The sequence below is a fragment of the Empidonax traillii genome, unplaced genomic scaffold (assembly GCF_003031625.1).
Source record: "Empidonax traillii isolate 1590-97213 ecotype Southwest subspecies unplaced genomic scaffold, ASM303162v1 scaffold374:size1477467, whole genome shotgun sequence".
In the NCBI taxonomy this organism is placed as follows: Eukaryota; Metazoa; Chordata; class Aves; order Passeriformes; family Tyrannidae; genus Empidonax; species Empidonax traillii.
In genome coordinates this window covers 435,451-453,485 of record NW_020955567.1, presented here as the reverse complement: position 1 = coordinate 453,485, position 18,035 = coordinate 435,451, and the positions used below count along the sequence as shown (strand labels likewise).

The 18,035-nt window shown below is 40.4% G+C and overlaps 1 protein-coding gene across 2 annotated transcripts in view; it reads right to left on the bottom strand.

The window, feature by feature from the left end:
* The window catches only part of SLC38A1 (solute carrier family 38 member 1), a 42,072-nt gene that overhangs the window by 17,319 nt on the left and 6,718 nt on the right, over window positions 1-18,035 (bottom strand). For both annotated transcript variants that reach the window (XR_003572274.1, XM_027892903.1), the window contains exons 2-7: window positions 15,700-15,912; window positions 8,103-8,178; window positions 7,416-7,531; window positions 2,474-2,547; window positions 807-899; window positions 430-511 (exon numbers count right to left, since the gene is read on the bottom strand). Coding sequence is in view for 1 of the 2 variants with exons in the window: in XM_027892903.1 (XP_027748704.1) it covers window positions 430-511; window positions 807-899; window positions 2,474-2,547; window positions 7,416-7,531; window positions 8,103-8,178; window positions 15,700-15,818 (560 nt within the window). In the remaining variant the exon portion in view is untranslated. The remainder of the gene's footprint in view (window positions 1-429; window positions 512-806; window positions 900-2,473; window positions 2,548-7,415; window positions 7,532-8,102; window positions 8,179-15,699; window positions 15,913-18,035) is intronic.

Here is an 18,035-nt window from a genome sequence, read left to right as displayed (position 1 = left end):
ACCTTGAAAGGAGGCTAAACACACTAGAGGGATTGATATGAAATGGGGCAGCAGGCGTGGTATGTAAACATTAGGCTACAGCGTGTGGGAAAGTACAGCTACAGTAAAATCTACCTTCACTACACAAGTACTTCTAAAATCTACAAAAATTAAAAATTCCAAAAACGCTCTGAGGCACCAGTAGAAATCACCATTCTTCATGAAAATCTATTGTGCAAAAACAGCAACTAACTTTCACTTCCTATCCATCTTGTTTTCCTTTCCAAAATCATCTTGGCTTTTATGAAACCCCTGAGAGACTCCTGTGAAACTCTACTTTGACAAACCTACAGGGTATCCAATACTTAAGAGCTTTTGTAAACATATGCCTAAACTTAACTACACAATGTTAAATTCTACTGTCTAAGCAACAAAATTAATTCAACTTACGAAAAAGTTTCTTCTTTTCCCATTAGAAACTTTATGGCAGAAGGCAGCTCATTTTTGACTATGAAGAGATAGCTCAACATTGCTGGAGGAAGAAGAAGATCAGTTTAGAAAATGGATATTTTATGGAATAAGTACAGAGAAGCATCCTGAACCTTCTCCCACAGTGGTGTCTGATGATAGAAGACCCTGAACTGTGATTCACTGTAAAATTACAGCATTTTTAAAAGGTTGCATGCAAAACATCGGCCACAGCTATCTTGAGCAGCATGAAGATCCCAAGATGTCGTGGGGAGAAGGAGGAACCTGACTTGTTGGTAGCTGTAACATTATTGAGATATTTCTGCGCTTTGTTTTCTAATATTCCTCATTTCCTTTACCTCCAACGTTCTGAAGAGATGTAGAGCCAAAGACAATCATTTTGCCTGGGGTACCAAAGACCTGCTCACCAAGCTTTTCATACACCATGCACCCTGCATGAAAAGAAAAGAGGAGGAAGGTAAAAAATACACAATAGAAAGCTGTTGAGTTGAAACACGATTCCTTTTCAGCTAACCAGCCATCTGTGCAGCCAAAACTGGCCTTTGCAAGTAAATAGGGAGCTCTCTTGTAATTTCTAGGGCTGAAACTTATGTAACTTATGTTTTCTTGACTTCTATAAATGTTATCATTGGCTACCAGTCACTTTTGAAATGGAAGCTCTTAATGAGACTACTGCACTGCTTTAATGAGTCTGTCTGTACCTCTAGTGACATGTTAACTTCTGGTATCCCCATCCTGGCATAAACTGGTGCCTGCAATGAGAATGACATAGAAAGCCTCCTCTCCAGACAAAACCCGGTACAGCAGGACCTACAAGTCAGCACTGGCAGCCTGGCCATTGCAGACACAGTACTGCCATTCTGCAATTCTGCTTGCTTTCCCTGAAGGATCCAAATGGGGACAGCCACCTTTAACAGGATTATTTACAACTTCTAATGACAAAGCACTAACTTGTGAATTCTCAGTGTGGTATATTTTTGGTAAAAACAGAGAAAGATGTAAATTATCACTAAGATTTCTTTTTAAGTAACCGTTAAGCTTAAGAAACTCCCCTATTAATTGGTTTGTGTTTCTGTTAAATGGTTTTTTTCCTTGTCTGTGAATTAGGCTGAGAAAAAGACTGGGCATTGTGAAGATCATGAGATACCTCAGAATCAAAAGAGAAATACTGCAGATGTTACACTGTTCGGTTTTCTCTATATTTCCTTATAGCTAGCATTTCTGCTTTTAAGCTTTTATAGAAAATAAGTTTGAGCTTAAATGTACCAGGAACATAGAAATCAGGGCTCAGATTCTGGGAACTAACACGGCACAAATGTGTCCATATTGAGGCACATGTACTTAGTTTAAACAGGCAGTTGCCGATATTATACATGCTAGAACAGTAACTCATGTGTGATCAAATAGCATATTTAAATATTACAGTGTTCTTGTATACAGATAATTAAAAAAAATATGGCTTCAGAGATTGTTTACAAGGAAAGAGACTCTTGGACTTCAGGGCACAGTGACATTTAACACTGTAGGAAACTTCTAATTTCTGTGTTTTGATAGTGTATCTGTGTTACAAATGCACTTCTCTCTTTCTAGGAAAACTACTACTGTACCACAGAGGCTATCAGGAATTTCACACTAACCATTAAGGACAAATTGTATTTTCATGTATTCCTCATCATAGGCAAAGATACACTATGTTTCTTTTCCAATTCACTTTGTAATGCAAAGAAACTGTATGAGCTGTTCCTTCTAGCTCACTGAAGACAACATTTCCAGGCAAAAGAATTCACTCCTTGTCCTAAGTTTTTTTTCTTCATTATGATGCTCTTCTCCATTGTTGTGACACAAATTCCTGTTAATTCTCAGCTTTTGACCCAAAATGTGTCAGGCCTTCCTATCGTGCCAGCAAAGTGACAGAAACTCCACCTCACACAAAGCACCTGGCTTCATCTGAACACTTCTCACCTCTTGGTTTTTACAATTCTACTGAAATGGTAAAACAGATTACCTGTTTCCTTTGAACACACCAACAGGAGATGTATAGAATAAATAGACAGCAGCGTGACTGAAATCAAAAGCAGCCTATAAAAGAATGGAAAATAAAGCTTAACATAAGAGATGAAGTCTAACATTGCAATATTTCATGTCAGGTCATATTCAGATTGACTCTGAGACAATTTTTTTATTCTTCTGACCATGCAAAATGCCCTAAAATACATGTGATTCACATGCTGTTTGCAGTTCCACCATGGAGGTAGAAGACCCCACATGTAGAGAAATTCAACCAAATAAAACTGAGCGGAGCTGTAGATTGCAGCTAAGTGAGTTACATCTCCCCATATTGAAAAAAGCAAGAATAAAGATGTCTTATCAGATAGGAATGAAGATTTAATCAGAGCACAAATGAGCCACACATGTCACTCAACAACCACTCGAAACTTTTTTATTCTGGAAGCAGAGTAAAAATTTTGAGGAAAGTCCCATATTTAAGGACTTCCATACCAAATGGAAGCATCTTTTCCCAGGACACGCTTCATATGTTACCACCAACGGGTAACATGCCCAAACTGCTCTTTATGTGCCTCACAGTGCCCAAGGAGGGGGAAGTTAAGGCTCGACTGCCCTCCCTTGGGAATAAAGGCAGCAACTAAAGGCTTATACTTTGTCTAGGTGGAGACTCATCTTCCCTCACTGATGTCAGTCCTGGTCTGACATGATCCATAATTTAACTTCACATAGAAGAATTGCAGGAAGTAGTGACCAAACTGTTTGTGTAGGGAACTTGCTGGCACAAATGATAATTAGTCATTGCCGGGGGCTAAGTGCATAAAAGCACATTTTCTCATTGCTCAATGTCTTTAAGTCAAGCACCATGTGTGCCTTCCCCTCCAACACTGACACACAAAGACCTGATGATGTTTTCATGATGTGTGTGAAAAGCATTCAGACAATCTGTAGGCAATTCCTCTCTTTATTACGACAACTACCCTCCGGACGCTGAGAAAAACAAGACTAAAATTTAACAGAAAACAAGCTGCTGCCATAGAGAGGCAGCAATGCATCTTCTTCATATGAATATGTAGAAAGAACAGGATGAGAAGCCTTTTGCCCCACTTTTTTATTAGTTTACACTGGAAATACTTTAGTGCCAAATAATGACCCACAAGTTCCTTGGGGCCAGAGGAGCAGGGAGAAACATAAAGAGGTGATAGAAGGAACTGTTCTTCTGCCAAGAAAGAATGATGGTTGACAATAACAACACACTCTTTGTACAGCCCCAAGCGTGTTTCTCCTTGAGAAGGTGGAGAAGGGAAGGGAGATTGTACTGGCTGAGGTCACTCTGCTCCATTTTTTACAGATTTGCTAAGCCCTCCTCCTGCCCGTGTTCCCTGCTGAGCTGTTCCGCCCCTGTCTGCCTGCAGACACGGCGCTCAGCCCCTGTGCTCAGCTGCTGGGGCTGACTCACTCCCAGCCCCAAATGGCTCCAGCTCTGCATGCAAGCATCCAGCCTGTCTTAATATTAAAAGCTCCTGTTTTTCAGGCACTGAGCTCACAGAGCCTTTGCAGCGGAAAAAATAACACTCCCAAGCAGCCAGGTATTTATCTGATCTGTTGTCCTTAGCTCCCCATAGGGTTCTTACAGACACTTGGCATTTTCATTAGCACTGTATGAAAAACTTGTTTGTGTTAGGACTGTGGTATGGACAGGAATATTCATGCCAGAACCACCCCTTGGAAAGGAATGAAAATGTCCACGCCACTCGCTCTGCACAAATTCAAAACAGAAAGAGGGGAGTTTGCGCTACAGTCCCGAAAGCACTTCCCTACTCCTCATTTTGCCTGCTTTTAAAAAAGTGCTGGTAGTGTGCAAGCAAACAGCAGATGCAAAAGTCACTTCCCCGCAAAAGAATAAACATTTTAGGCTGGAGGACTGATACAGTGTTGGGAAGAACAAACTGTTCCTGTGATGCCACTGCTGTTTTCTTCCAGATACCACCATTTACCAGGTCAGCTGAATCCTATGCTGTCCCCAGCCTGCTGTGAAATCCCAGGCTTTGGGGCTAGAAGAGCTGCGAGGCTCATGCAGTCACCCGAACTATTTCACAGAGCAGTTTTGAACCATCATAAGGTACTGGGTGCAGAGGACAAAAGAGCACGGGTTTTGCTACCTTACAATCTCCTAGAGGGCTGGTCTGCCAGCTGCCCTAAACCTCTGGGGGAGTTAGGCTGCAGCTTCATGAGTTCTTCCAGCCAAAACTAGCAGCATTGGCTGCAGGAAGCAGCATGAAACTTCAGCTTAGTTTCAATCTATACCTCATCCAACAAGCTCCTCTGCCTCAACAGGGTTTTTCAGATCATGTATAGTGCTGGGCTAAATGCAGGTGGAAGGCACCTTGTGCATGGCTGGCCCACATGTCTCAGCAACATGATCCATCACTCTTGGACTCGGCTTTCCAGGATGAAATCACAAGCAGCAACAACTGCTCTTGCCATTCCTCGGTGTCCTGGCTCATCTCTAATTTCCAAAACTTTTTGGGCCGTCTTTCGGCAGCAAACTTTTCTGTCCTTTTGCATACAGGAAATTATGTTCTCTTTTGGTGTAGGCTGTAGTTATCAACAACATTGGGATTAAGTTCCTCTGAGTTCCTACCTCAGCAGTTTTGCCTAGAAGCTATGATGCTTTGTTATGGCACTAAGTTATGCAAACAGGATGTGTAATTGCCATGTTTATTTTGCATGTCTTATGCTAAGGATATAGGATACAAAGTGATCCAGGTGATCACGGATGTGTGCACTTTATACTGCAGGAGCCCAAAAGCTGTGAGAGTGGAAATCAGGGTCTGCTTTGTCAGTGCTGAAAATTCTCCCTCAATTTTTCTGCCTCTCCTTTCTACTTTTCACAGTGGTGCGTGCCAATACTGGATAAACGTTCAGGAACTGTGCTACTCAGAAGTACTGAATTTAAGAGCTTTCTCATGTGCAAAAAGCAGTGAAAGCAGAAATGATCGACCTGTGACAGCAACAACAGAACTATACATTTATGGGAAAAATGTATGGAATGAGAGTGTAAGAAAAAATCTAACACTAATAGACTAGGTTTAACTCTAAGATTATTGTATGATAAAAGAACATTTAAAGCAGTTCAACTTTCAAGCATAACGACAGACACCATGTTAGGATCATGCATCTCCAGGCTTCAAAGGGGAAAGCTCTGCTAGCCTGCTCAGTTAGGTCCTGCTAGCTTCCTTACCTGTGATCTCAGCTGGCTGCTATATCTCAAGGCCAACAGATCTAAAGGCATTATAAAGCTAACAAAACCAATTATCCACTTTTGAATACACACAGTTAATTCCACAGAGAATAATGCTGTTATTTACTATATAAAATCTCTATATTCAGTTTGGCAGTTTTTTGCACAGTGCGTTGGTACAGATCTACATACTCACTACTTGGGTTGAGCTCAATCACCATCACACATCGTTAGAAGTTTCTCTGGTGTTCATATCACCAGTCTGATCTACTTCACTTAAAAGAAACTGCCTTTTTACATCCTTTAGAACAACACATTTCACTGGACTCTGATGAAAAACTGCTGAAAGAATGAGATGATGAGCTTATAGAAAACTAAAACAGTATGGAGAAAATGAGGCTGCTTCTTGGCTGAGACACTATTATCACAGACGAGGTAACAAGGCTGAAAAGACATAACTTTTTTTTCTCTCCTTACAGCAGTTTTTGCAATCACCAGTTTGTACCCACAGAGATGTGCTTATCAGAGCATGGGTGGACTATCATATACAGGCTAGAGTACTGGGTAAAAAATGTAGCAAAAATAAAATAAACTGAGTCACCCTGCTAAAGAAAGATGTAAATTACAATTCAGATATTTTAAAGCCTAGCTTAGTGACAACACAATTATGAGACTCCATATATTCTTAATGTAAATGGTTTAAATCCTTGGATTATTCCTAGATTTTATGCAACCATAGCAAACTGTAAGCTAGCAGCATGGATCTAGCTATTCTGGCATAAAACTCCAGAGCAGATGGCTATACATACCACTTTGGCCATCAACGCTGCTTTATACAGGGCTCACATTATATACTAAGAAATGACAAAGTTCTATATTTTTAGATTCGACATTCAAGAAATGACACCTCTTTAGAACAATCTGTAAACTCAGTAACCCTGTTGAACAGTTCTCAAATATTGTAAATTATTGTATTTCTCCCCTCAATGAACATTTATCATTGAAATCTGCACACAATTCCCAACTGATTTCTTAACAATCACTTTTCGCAATAAAACGTCTCATACTGAGATCCAAAATAACAGCGTCTTAGTCATTCAATGGCACTGTTTCATTTTTAAACTATTTAATTCTCCTTTATAAAAAGCCTTTTTTTTCCCTGGTTAAGTACTCTGCCTCAACTCTTCTCCATACTAAAATCTTGGTTATATTTATGTTGGCTCTCAAGTACTCACCTAAAAAGTGAAGTAATCGTGGGAGTGAGATGAAAATACTATATGTAACTTATAAAGGAATATAAATATTCTTGTTTTTTAAAAAAGTGTTTATTGCACCATACTTTGAAGAAAGCTCTGGAGATCCTGTGACGTAAGTAAGAACTAGGTACTAGCCCACTGCAGCTATTACAACTGAGTATTTCTGATGTATGCATAGCTTCCAGAGCATAGGAAAAATCCCTGTCTAGGTCTGTAGTAAATAACATGGAGTTAATTTTCCCTAGCATTAAAAGTAATGGTTTCTTCCTCAAAAATATTGGACAGAAAAAAAATGTCTGAAACTTGTAGCTAATATTTTCAGGCTTGAATGCTGTACTTCATTACAGATGGACTATAAATCCCTCCACTTGCTGGCAGTGCACACATTCTTTTAACACAGTGAAACTCCACAGAGATCAGCCATTCATCACGTGAATACTTACAGAAAAAGGAGAATTCCCGTATTGGCCAAGGCAAAAGCAAGACCCAAAATCCCACTGCCCATAATTGCATTGCTAAGGTTGAAGACAGACATCCCCAATGAAGTAGTTCCTGGTATCTGGAGAAGTAAAGACAGATGTGTCAGCAATAGCTTGGAACAGAGCAGGGAAACACACCTCTGCTTCAAACTCCATGTTTTGCCATGTATCAGATATAAGTAACAACTCCTATGGAAACTACTTAATAAAAATTGTTTTGAAAGAGGAGAAAGCATTGCTGAACCCTGTCAAGAGCTACATTCTGATCGCTGTCCAATAGATTTTGTAAACTGACGCAAATGCTATAGCCAATACACAACTCATACACAATTTTGATTTTAACTCCCATCTTTCACTATGCCTGTGAAACATCTAAGGCACATAATTTATACATGGTAAAGCCATAAGGAACCACCACAACTTCCTGCCCAACACAGGCCAGAGGGATTCCTTTGCCTCATGCCAACCAAAATGCTTGGGGGTTTGTTTTGGGGTTTTATCTAAGTGCTGATCCCAGGCAGTTCCTAATGAAACTTGAATACAGCTATAATTGTGTGTGCCCAGCACTTTTGAAGATGATATCTAAAGGCCCTTCATATACACAACATGCAGTTCCTTTTGACAGGGAACAGAACAGTGAGAGAGACTTACATATTCATCACATTTCTTCTTCTCCAGGTGGCTGTTTGTGAGACTTCTTCTACTTTCTCGATCTGAAATAAACTTGCTGAAAGAAGTCAGAAGATTTATTTCCAGCAAGTGCTTAGAAAATGTGAACACATTAATTCCATGAACAGCATGTGATTACAAAATAAGCAATGCATAAAAACTGTGTGCAGAAAGAGGCCAAACTCATAACAGATTATGCCCCACTAATACAGAGTACATTAGGCATCAGTAAAGGTAACACCAGTACAAGATCAGAATAAAGGTGTGTGTGTGTATATATATATATATATATATATATATATATATATATATATATATATATATATACAGAATGGTCTTTATGGTCTTTTAGGCGATTTAGTAAAGCAGTAGCACCAATTTTTTGGATGGGAAAGCAATTTGTTTGCACAGATGCTAGGAGGAGATGCTTCTCCAGGTGTCCTGCAGAGATACCCATGAGGAGTACCCACTGTTCCCAGCCCTGCTCATGGGGTTAGTGTAACTAACGCCACTCTGTAAGGCAAGTAGCCATTCTATGTGACCAAGCATGTCATGTATTCATTCCTTTCTCCCATTATTACACCCTGAAGGTCCTGTGAAGCAAGTAGACAAACTAAAGAGATTTATTCTTCCCCTCCCTATTGACCTCAAGACTCCTGGGCGCCAGCTCAACTACTTCCTTCCTTGCCAGCCTGGAAGGTCCCAGGCACCCAGCCCACCAGGAAGTGGTGATGACCCCTTCACAGAAGAGGGGAAGCACAACACCATCCCTAGCACTGACCATAAAATCAAGTAGTTAGAGGACCTAAGGGGAGAACTTGGGACTGCAGCTGCCACTGGCCAGGAACATCCCTCCATCCTCTGCATCCTCCAAGGATTAAGGGAGCGACTTATATTCTTTTACGTGATCTTTGTGCCTAGATTATGACTGTACACTGATAAAACAAATCATGTATTAAGATTTGACCCCATCTGCTGAGGGTTCAGGTGATTATAAATCTTAAGTTATACTATAAATTCTGTATTATAAATACTTATAAATTGCACTACATTGATTCTGTCTGTGCCATTCAAATACTAAATTCTGTGCCACACTAATCATAATACTCAACTAAAAAAATAAAGCTTTAAATTGTAACTATGATTTACTGCCATCATCATCCTGCCAAGGATCCCTAAAAGACTCCATCTGTCCCCTCACTGTCAAGTGACACTGTGAAAGCCTACATTGCCACTGAAACCCTAAATTGCCACATAGGGATGATATGTCTGCAGTTAAGCAGAGGTGGATGTGCCACACATAGTCAGCACTGCCTGGACCATCCTGAACCAGGTAACCTGCTTCATTGTTACACTGTTCTGGGCTACCAGATTTTCAACTGAGTGTCTTTCAAAAGTCACTACTGAATTCATCATACTGCAAAATTCAACACTTCTGTGCAGAGAAACATGGAACAAACAGTTTTTCTTTCTCTTTACCCTTTACTTGTTTTGTGTCCTTGATGTATCCACATTTAGGAACTTACTGTCCTCCTGTGGCTGTGTTGGCATCCTTGGGATTTACAACACTTATGATTTGGATGAGCTGTTATTTTCTCGCAGATCTTCTCTTCAGCAAACATTTTAGTTTGTATAAAGCATTCTTTCAGCTTTTCATCTTTTGAAGGTTTATGCACAATTAAGTCCCTGGCATCTTTGTTAATCCACAGATGGTTCTTAGTCTGCACTGGCTAATGCATCAACCATTGTACATGCCACATACCTAACTAGGGGCTGTCACCAACTGTCAGAGACTGTTTTAGCTGTAGGTACATTAAGCTGACTCTTCTTAGATTAAAACAGACACCAACACGACACAAACAGCAGCACTGCTGGTCCTTTCCCACAGCTAGGAACGTCTACTGGCTGGGGATGTATAATTCTAACCGTGACTCAAGACTGCACATCACCTGAATACATACAGTGGTATTCAGGTGAGCTCGTAAAGACAGAGCTCTATCAAACTTCCCTACTACCTCAGCTGTGGCCTAATTACTACTGATATATATGCTAGCATAGCTTCTAAGGCTATGGCAAAATCATGCAGTTATAATGTGGCTGAATTGGCTTCCACAGCTGACACACTTGGACCTAGTGTCTTTAACATTTTGTGTTCATCCTTTAAATCTGGGCATAGCTGGCAAAATGTACGTAGTATTTTTTCTGGGTTTGCTGCAATTTTGACTCCTACTCATTGGTCTGCTTTGATTTCCTTTATGTCAATAAAAAACAACTATAGGCTTCTCCTTTATTTTAAAAATACTAACTTCAGCAACTAATTTGCTGTAAAATATAGACACCGTGTCAGATTTACCAGTGCTAACACAGTAAGAATAGATGGCTGAACCTCCCCCACTGTTTTAAGAAATGAAAAGCAACCACTTCTAAGATAAGCTGATTGAAATTAACTTTCCAAAGTTCACCTTGTAGGTATTTCACCCTCATGGAATAAAATCTCAACTTGATTCAGAGCATGTGCTTTTCTTTTTCATGTCTGTTTAAAGCTCATCTCTTGAACGCAGGCAGCAGAGTGTGAACGGTTTGAAAAAGACATTCCAGCTCTCTCTTGAAACACCCTGCAGGCAATTTGTACAGGCAGGAGCACAGAGAAGAGCTTTATCTCTTTTGGATTTGTAACTGCTGCTGGGAACATCTGTGGACTTTGCCTTCTTCTGTCATTTATGGAGATCATGTGTCATTTTAGATTTTGTCAAGAGTTATGATAGAAGTCACTAGTCTGATCTCCCCACTTCTGCTCATCCCCCTGCAGCCAATCCCCCCTTAATAATTACAAAAATAACAAATTTGTAGATACTATTATCATTGCTGTCTGGATTAGAATTCCATGAAACATTGTTAAAAAACTAATACACAATAAAGACAACACTTGAGAAATACTGTTTGAATATAAAAACTACAGTGGGACTTTCCGTTAGAATATTTCTGACAGGGTAAACAGCTTCTGCAAAACTGGTAACTTCTGTGGCCAACAAACATGTTATTTCCTTCCTGCTAGGACTTTGAGAAAACTAGCCTGATTTGATAAATTGATACAAATACTTTCTTTTGAGTTAGCTCTACATTAGAATTGGGGTGGGCTTGTTGTCCAGCCTCTCATCTCCTATTATAAGTTGGGCTCCTCATCCACCCCATGTTTACCAAATCACACTGCACATCTTTCTTCACTTATGCAGTGTGATGTGTACAGGAGGGCAAAGTCAGACATGGGAATGTGGCTACTGTGCTCCCAGACTGTGAGGTACACAGCACTGAGCCCAGCTTTTTTATGGGGCGCTTCCCAGGCCAACTTCCAGCCCCGGGACTGCTTTCCCAGAAAGTTCTTCAGTGATGCAGTGTGGGGGAATGTGGGGTCTGCCTGTGCAGCATTTGCTGTTGCAGGCAATTTAACCTGCAAGTCCAGACAAGAAGATTGCTCTGGGACAATGCTTGCGAGGTGGTACAGCCATACCATATAACAGACAAATTTTCCATAAATGGAAAGTATTACTGATCTTAAATTAAATAAAAATAATTTTTTTTAAAAAAGTGGAGGGGGAAGGTATTTTAATTAATTCAACAGAAACAAATTTTCCCAAGATACTGCTTTTTGTAAACATTTTTTTTTTTTCATTTCAGGGTGGTTTTTTTCCCCTATAGCATATGAAAGGAAACATATGTTGGAATACTGGAATTTCTAGTTAAACTGTGCCATGCATCTGCTCTGCTTAATAGACGTGCTTAGAAAACAAGCCATTCATTGTCACAGAATGTTGTATATTTGACCTTTAAAAATATGACACAAATTAAGTGAAATGCCTGTTTACGCCAGCCTCTCCCAGCCCTCCCAAGGACCAGAGGCCACTGTGAGAGGTGCTGTGGCAATGAGCTGCAGGACCGCCTGTGCCATCAAAGCCTGACAAGCATGAAATCCATTTGTGCTGTTTATTGTCTTCATTTCAAATGCTTTACTCATTGTTAAAAGACATAACCTGTTCTTAAATGTTTCTGCTTTCCTCTTGTGTTTTCTATACCACAGCTGAGCATAAGCAGATTATACAAAACTTTTCAGGTACATTAATGAAATATCCTAGTCAAGATATAATGAGCTCATCCTTGCAATGCATGAAGCCTCACAGTTGGCTTGGAAAGAGTATCTTAATCTAATCATTTTCCTGGTTTGATTTAGTGCAAAGTAGAGACTTAGTATTATTGATAAAGTGATTTTAAAAGGATGATGTTAAACTATGGTTTCCAAACTTTATTTATTAAAGGACTTCAATGAAAAATGTTTGGTTAAGGTGATACCTTCAAGCTAACCATTTTGGCTATCTAGCTATCTAAACCATCTAGCTATCTCAGATATGTTTAAACAAAATTAAATTAAAATTATATTTGATGATGCCTTAAATATTTGCTAGGGAAAGTTAGTTTCGCTAAGATGACAGAACTTTATCCTAAGGCAGCTTCTTAAACTGCATGCTAACTTGGGCAGTGGCAAAGATTTCCAGGGCAGGCTGGAACAAGAAATGTAGAAGAAAGCTTGGTCTGACTTACTCTATGTGACTTGGACAAGATCTTGGTATACCTACTAACAACCTTTTTAACAAAACAAGGGGTGCTGATGACTTACTAGTAGCTATAAACCGAGACAGGCATTCAGATATCAGCTTCCTGAAAGTATTCCATTGTCATAGTTATAGATAAGGAGTAAGTCATCTAAATACTGATTTACAGTTATGTGCAGAGATGCCAAAATTTTATAGCCAGGAGACATGGTTAAAGATCATCAAATCCATGTCTGAATTTGATGCAAATCTCTTGAACTGGCATTTCCATTCAACATCTGCATACTAAAAAAAAACCCCTTTCAGTACAGCCTCTTCAAAACAACATCTCCTCCCTACATACGACTGTATATTTACGCCTGGAAAAGGCTGGAAATCCAAAGGAAACTACAGAATTCTTTTCCAAGATCAAGAACTATTTGGAGTTTACAACCAAACTTGAAATCAGCTTCTTCCTGGTATACCTTCTCCAAAAGACCCTTAAAAGCTCTGTTCTACATTGAGCTTGAACAATTATGCAGTGGGGGAAAAAAATGTTCAAAATTAAATAGAGTATGCAAAGTCAAACAGGTTGAAACAACAAAAAGCAAATTAGTTGAAAATTACAGATCTAATCTAAAGCTCAAGTGAAATCAACAAAAAAAAGTCCCACTGATTTTTATGGACTTTGGAGTTTCACAAGGCCTCAGACCATGTGCCAGGCAGCACAAAATGTGTTATTCCCTGTGCCTGTTAACCTCTTGCTCCATGGAAAAATGGTGTTTGCCAAAACAGTTATAGAAAGGGAATAACTACATCCTTTCAGGATGCATTCAGCATGGGGTGGAGAGCAGGATATGTTCCTCTGCTCATCACACATGGGGATGCTCACAGGAGTGCATTGGTGCCAACATGCTGCTGCACTGGAAGCTGTGGTCAGCACGAGCTGCCTTGAAATTTGTTTTAGACATGGATTGGCACATGAACAAACCAGAACACATAGGGCAAAATACTCATGTGTGGGATGTAAGTAGCTGTCCCACGAGAACCCTGGCAGAGGGATAATAGAGAACCATAATGGGCTACATCATATAACCAAATGATTGTCTGCAGAAAAAAAAGTTACCCAGAAAGGAATGGAAAATTGTGGGATATGCTCATCTGCCCTAAGAGCCAGAGCATCAATCAGAAATTATGCTTCTGAGTTTCTGACCCTCTTTCCTTCACCCCACTTTTTTACTTCCTTTTGCAGGCAGTATGAATTCAACACAGTTCTTGCCACACTTACTACATCCGAACTCCACAAAGCACATTGTGACTGCAAAGAATCAGGCACATATGGCACACTCCTTTCCCACCCTCCATAAACATTCACTGAAAGATGAAGTGCCAAGAGGGTTTTCCCCCATAACAGTTACTGGTGACACCAGCCAAAGTGCTGGGGAGGTGCAGCCAGCCTGATAAAGCCACTCCTTCTCTCAAGGATGTAAGTTCTCGGCAGGCTAAACAGAGCAAATTTACTATTGTCAGCCCATGAGCTCCTCTCCTTACAACATGAACCAGCAGGAAAGCAAGCAGGTTCATACTGGACCTGTTTTGTTTTGGCAAAGTTGGAGTGGTTTTGTGTTGTGCTATTCCCCTTTTTTTTTTTTTTTTTTTTTTAACACAGAAGTGGTTTGCATTTCGTTTTGGCACTTTCCATCAAAGCAGTTGCATCAGAAAATTCCTGACCAGCTCTAATCTTCCTCAGCGCAGCTGTTGTGGTCACACCACCACACGCCTTGCTGGCCACGGCCCCAGGACTTCCCCAGGGCAGGTGAGGGGGGGAGGGTGCCACCCTCCTACTGAGGGCTCACCCACACCACCAGCCAAGGCCCCCTGCTCCATCCCACAGTATGGCTGGCTGGCTTTCCTACACAAATGGTATGACCAGTGCTGAGTGCTTATTCCCATACCCGTCACCAAGCTCCCTGTCCACCAACACAATAGTGAGAGTCACATGACTCTACTCACACTTGGGAAAAAACAGCCCTAAGTTTTGTTTTAACAAACAGAAGAAAGTGAGTTTCCCAGATAGCCAGAGAAGACACTGCCAAAAGGAAAAAAAAGGGCAAGAGAAGATTTTAAAGGGCTGGATCCCCATGCAGTTACTAGCCAGCCAGTGTGCTCCACCTTGGTTTGCAATATTTGAATAGGAAGTTTGATCAAAAAAGAGCTTCCTGTTTCACAGCTCACAAAACCCAAACAGAGTCTGTCAGCAGGTCTTTGCTATAAACTAGTTGGCTCAGCACCTGTTGGAGTCTGACAGGAAGGGCTGGAGAACTTACTCTCTGGTGGAAAAGGCAGGTCTTTGGAAATGACTGTACTGTTTGTAGAAAAAGCCAACAGCCTAATAATTGTAACTAGCAATTTTCACCAGTATTCATGCTTTTTTTTGACACTTGATATGAGTTAGGTGTAATAGTCTGTTTTACCATCTTCTTGCCACCTCTGCCTGAAGGGAGCAAACCGCTGCCCAGTTTATCTTGCCAAATTGCAAACACGGACTGGGACTACATTTGCTGCCAACCACACCAGCTGTAAATCTCCAGGAGCTTGGATGCATGGATGTAGCCAGGCAGGTTAAAATTGTCATATCAGGGATCAAAGGTCAACAAGAAGATTTGCCCCAAATTCTGCCATTGTATTAATTGTTACTACTTTCTTGTTGTGTGCAAGTAGATATTTCAAAATGTTGGCTTTTTGCTACATTATGCGTTTCTGAATTTTATTAGACTAATTTGAAAGATTCAAAACGATGAATAAATTGCCACTCTGTTTGCTTTATCTGCTATTGCAGCCTATGCCCAACAGATGTTACGTATGAAATTCAAATTACATCTTCAAATGGAGCATGACTTGGTAATGAATAATTCAAGACATATACTGAAAATTAGAATGCTGTTTTTAAACAGTGTGTTTCTTAGCAGAGGAAACGTCAGTGGAAAAATACTCACCTATTTATCTGGCCATTTTCCACCTCTGTGAAATCATTTGAATCATTGCTGATGTTATCATCTTCAGGGACAGTCATATTCTGCAATTCAGTCAGTTCTAATCCAGCTTTGAAAGGCATGCTGGGTGAGGAACTGTGCCTATCCAAGTGGTTCTTCAAATACTAGTGTTTGGTTGGTATGTTGTGAATAAACTGCAGCCACAGTGTCAGCAACCTAAATAAAACACAGGAAAAAACTCTAAGTTGTATACCACCAGCAGCAGGAAATATCACCAGAAGAAACCAGTGAAAACTGCACAGGAGGGACCATCCTTACCATGCAATTTTGTATTGTTAGATGGACCTCAGGTTATAACCTCAATGCACTGCAGAACAGTAGTAATCTTACATGCCTTAATGAGATCAACCGTACAAATGTACCCTGTCCTTTAACCAAAAGCTGAAGACAGTACTTTATTTACAAACTTGTGAGCAAACCAAGCCTGTTTGTTTCAGGAAAAAGAGATTAACTGCCTATATAATAAGGAATAAAAATTATTTGCTTGTCCAAGTCACATTTTGATATTTGGTGTTTGTGTTCTGTATGTTCTCCACTCTTACTTCAAAAATTGTGTCTGTGCTGATGCTAAGTGGAGAGAAAGAAGGATAGAGTTATCCCACTACTCTGTGCTACTAATATATATATATTCCAACACACTTTTGGTAAAGTGGATGTGTAGATGATCCTTTGTGTATGGTTAAACTTATAATGAACAAGGACAGAAGCAGACAAAACCAAATCCCTGAGCTCATGTATCATGGGAGAAAAGAGTAATGTATACCTTGTGTCAAGCAGTTATTGTCTAGATGATCAGGTGAACTCTCCTCTGATAGATGCGTTGCATAAAAGCACTGAGAATAACACCAAAGGCAGATCAGAGAAGTCTGCTACAATGACATATTTCCTTATCAGCAATACAAATCAACTGAAAGACTAATATCTGCTGGAGTCCAAGCACTCTCAGCTGAGCTACAACTCCAGAATAGAAGGGAGGTAACAGCGTGTTATTCACAAACAAGCTCCTATAGCACAACTCTCTCAATTCCCATTTTGTGCATGAATTTCCTGCAGTACTGCCAAACAACTACTCACCTTGGGGGATATGGTGAACATTCAGATGCCAGATCAATCTGGGAATATTTTTAAATTTCTCAGGGTTATCTCAAAGCCATTGAACTGGTTGCATGCAACTAAAGAGGCATGAGTATTGCCAGCTCTTGCAGGGTGAGACAGGAAGACGTAGTTCACTTATTCAGTTAGGACAGCTGCCTGTTTCAAATTAAGTTTACAGAAGTCAATACTTCTGTTTTATACCACATCTCCACCGCGCAGAAGAGGACTTTGCAAATGAGCAGTTTCTTCCCTGTAAATACTTTCTCAGAAATGCAGTTTTAAAATTTACATGAGCTCTTAATTCCTCAAGGGCCCACCCTGTCTAAACTTCAGGTGCAAAGTTTAAAGGCCAGTCTCGAGGCTAACAGTAGAGCAAGATCTGTTCTCTTCTACTGAAAGAGCAACTAAACACATGGTTATGGTAGCTGACAGGGCCTGGTACAGCCTGGTATGAGGACAGTGCTTGCGGCACGTTAACTGAGTCCTTTTAAAATCCTCTACAGAAGAGATTTCCACCACAGACACCAGAAGAAAACTGTTAGAGTATTAAAATGTTGGCACAATAAAATATTTTTAAAATCATTGATTTAGGCTGCTGATAAATAAATGCAGACGAGCAAGCAGAGGGTAGCTTAAGCAGTAACATTCTGGAACAGTCTTCATGGAGACTGCAGGGATAAAAGAGTCTACCTATTTTGGAAGAGAAGCACGATCTTTTTATAAAAGGATAAAGCCACAGGAGACGGCAACTGCTGAGATGGCAAGGACCAAGCCCACTGAATCCTAAAGCTTCTTGTGACCGTGAATTCCTAAAATAAACAATTCTTTAAGAGACCTGACAACCTCTGTACCAGGATCTGTATCCCCTGGCATTTGAAAACCTGTGTAATGTTCATCCGAGATTCAAACAGAGAAGATTCTCCTCTGGGCACCATTTTGAATCATGGTGCCCCAGGAGGATTTTCAGAACTGCCTTGACATTGCCTGTGCTTAATAAATTCCCCATTAAGTGTTTCAAAAGCAGGTGCTGAAATTAGCACTCATGTGAGGTAAACAGCACACTGGAGAGCTGGCTGCACAGCTCACTGACGTGTGGCTCCGGCTTCAGGAGCTGCTGCTCCGGCCCTCTGTCACTGAAACACTGCAGGGCCAGAGCGGCAGGAGCATAGCTCACTGCTTCATCA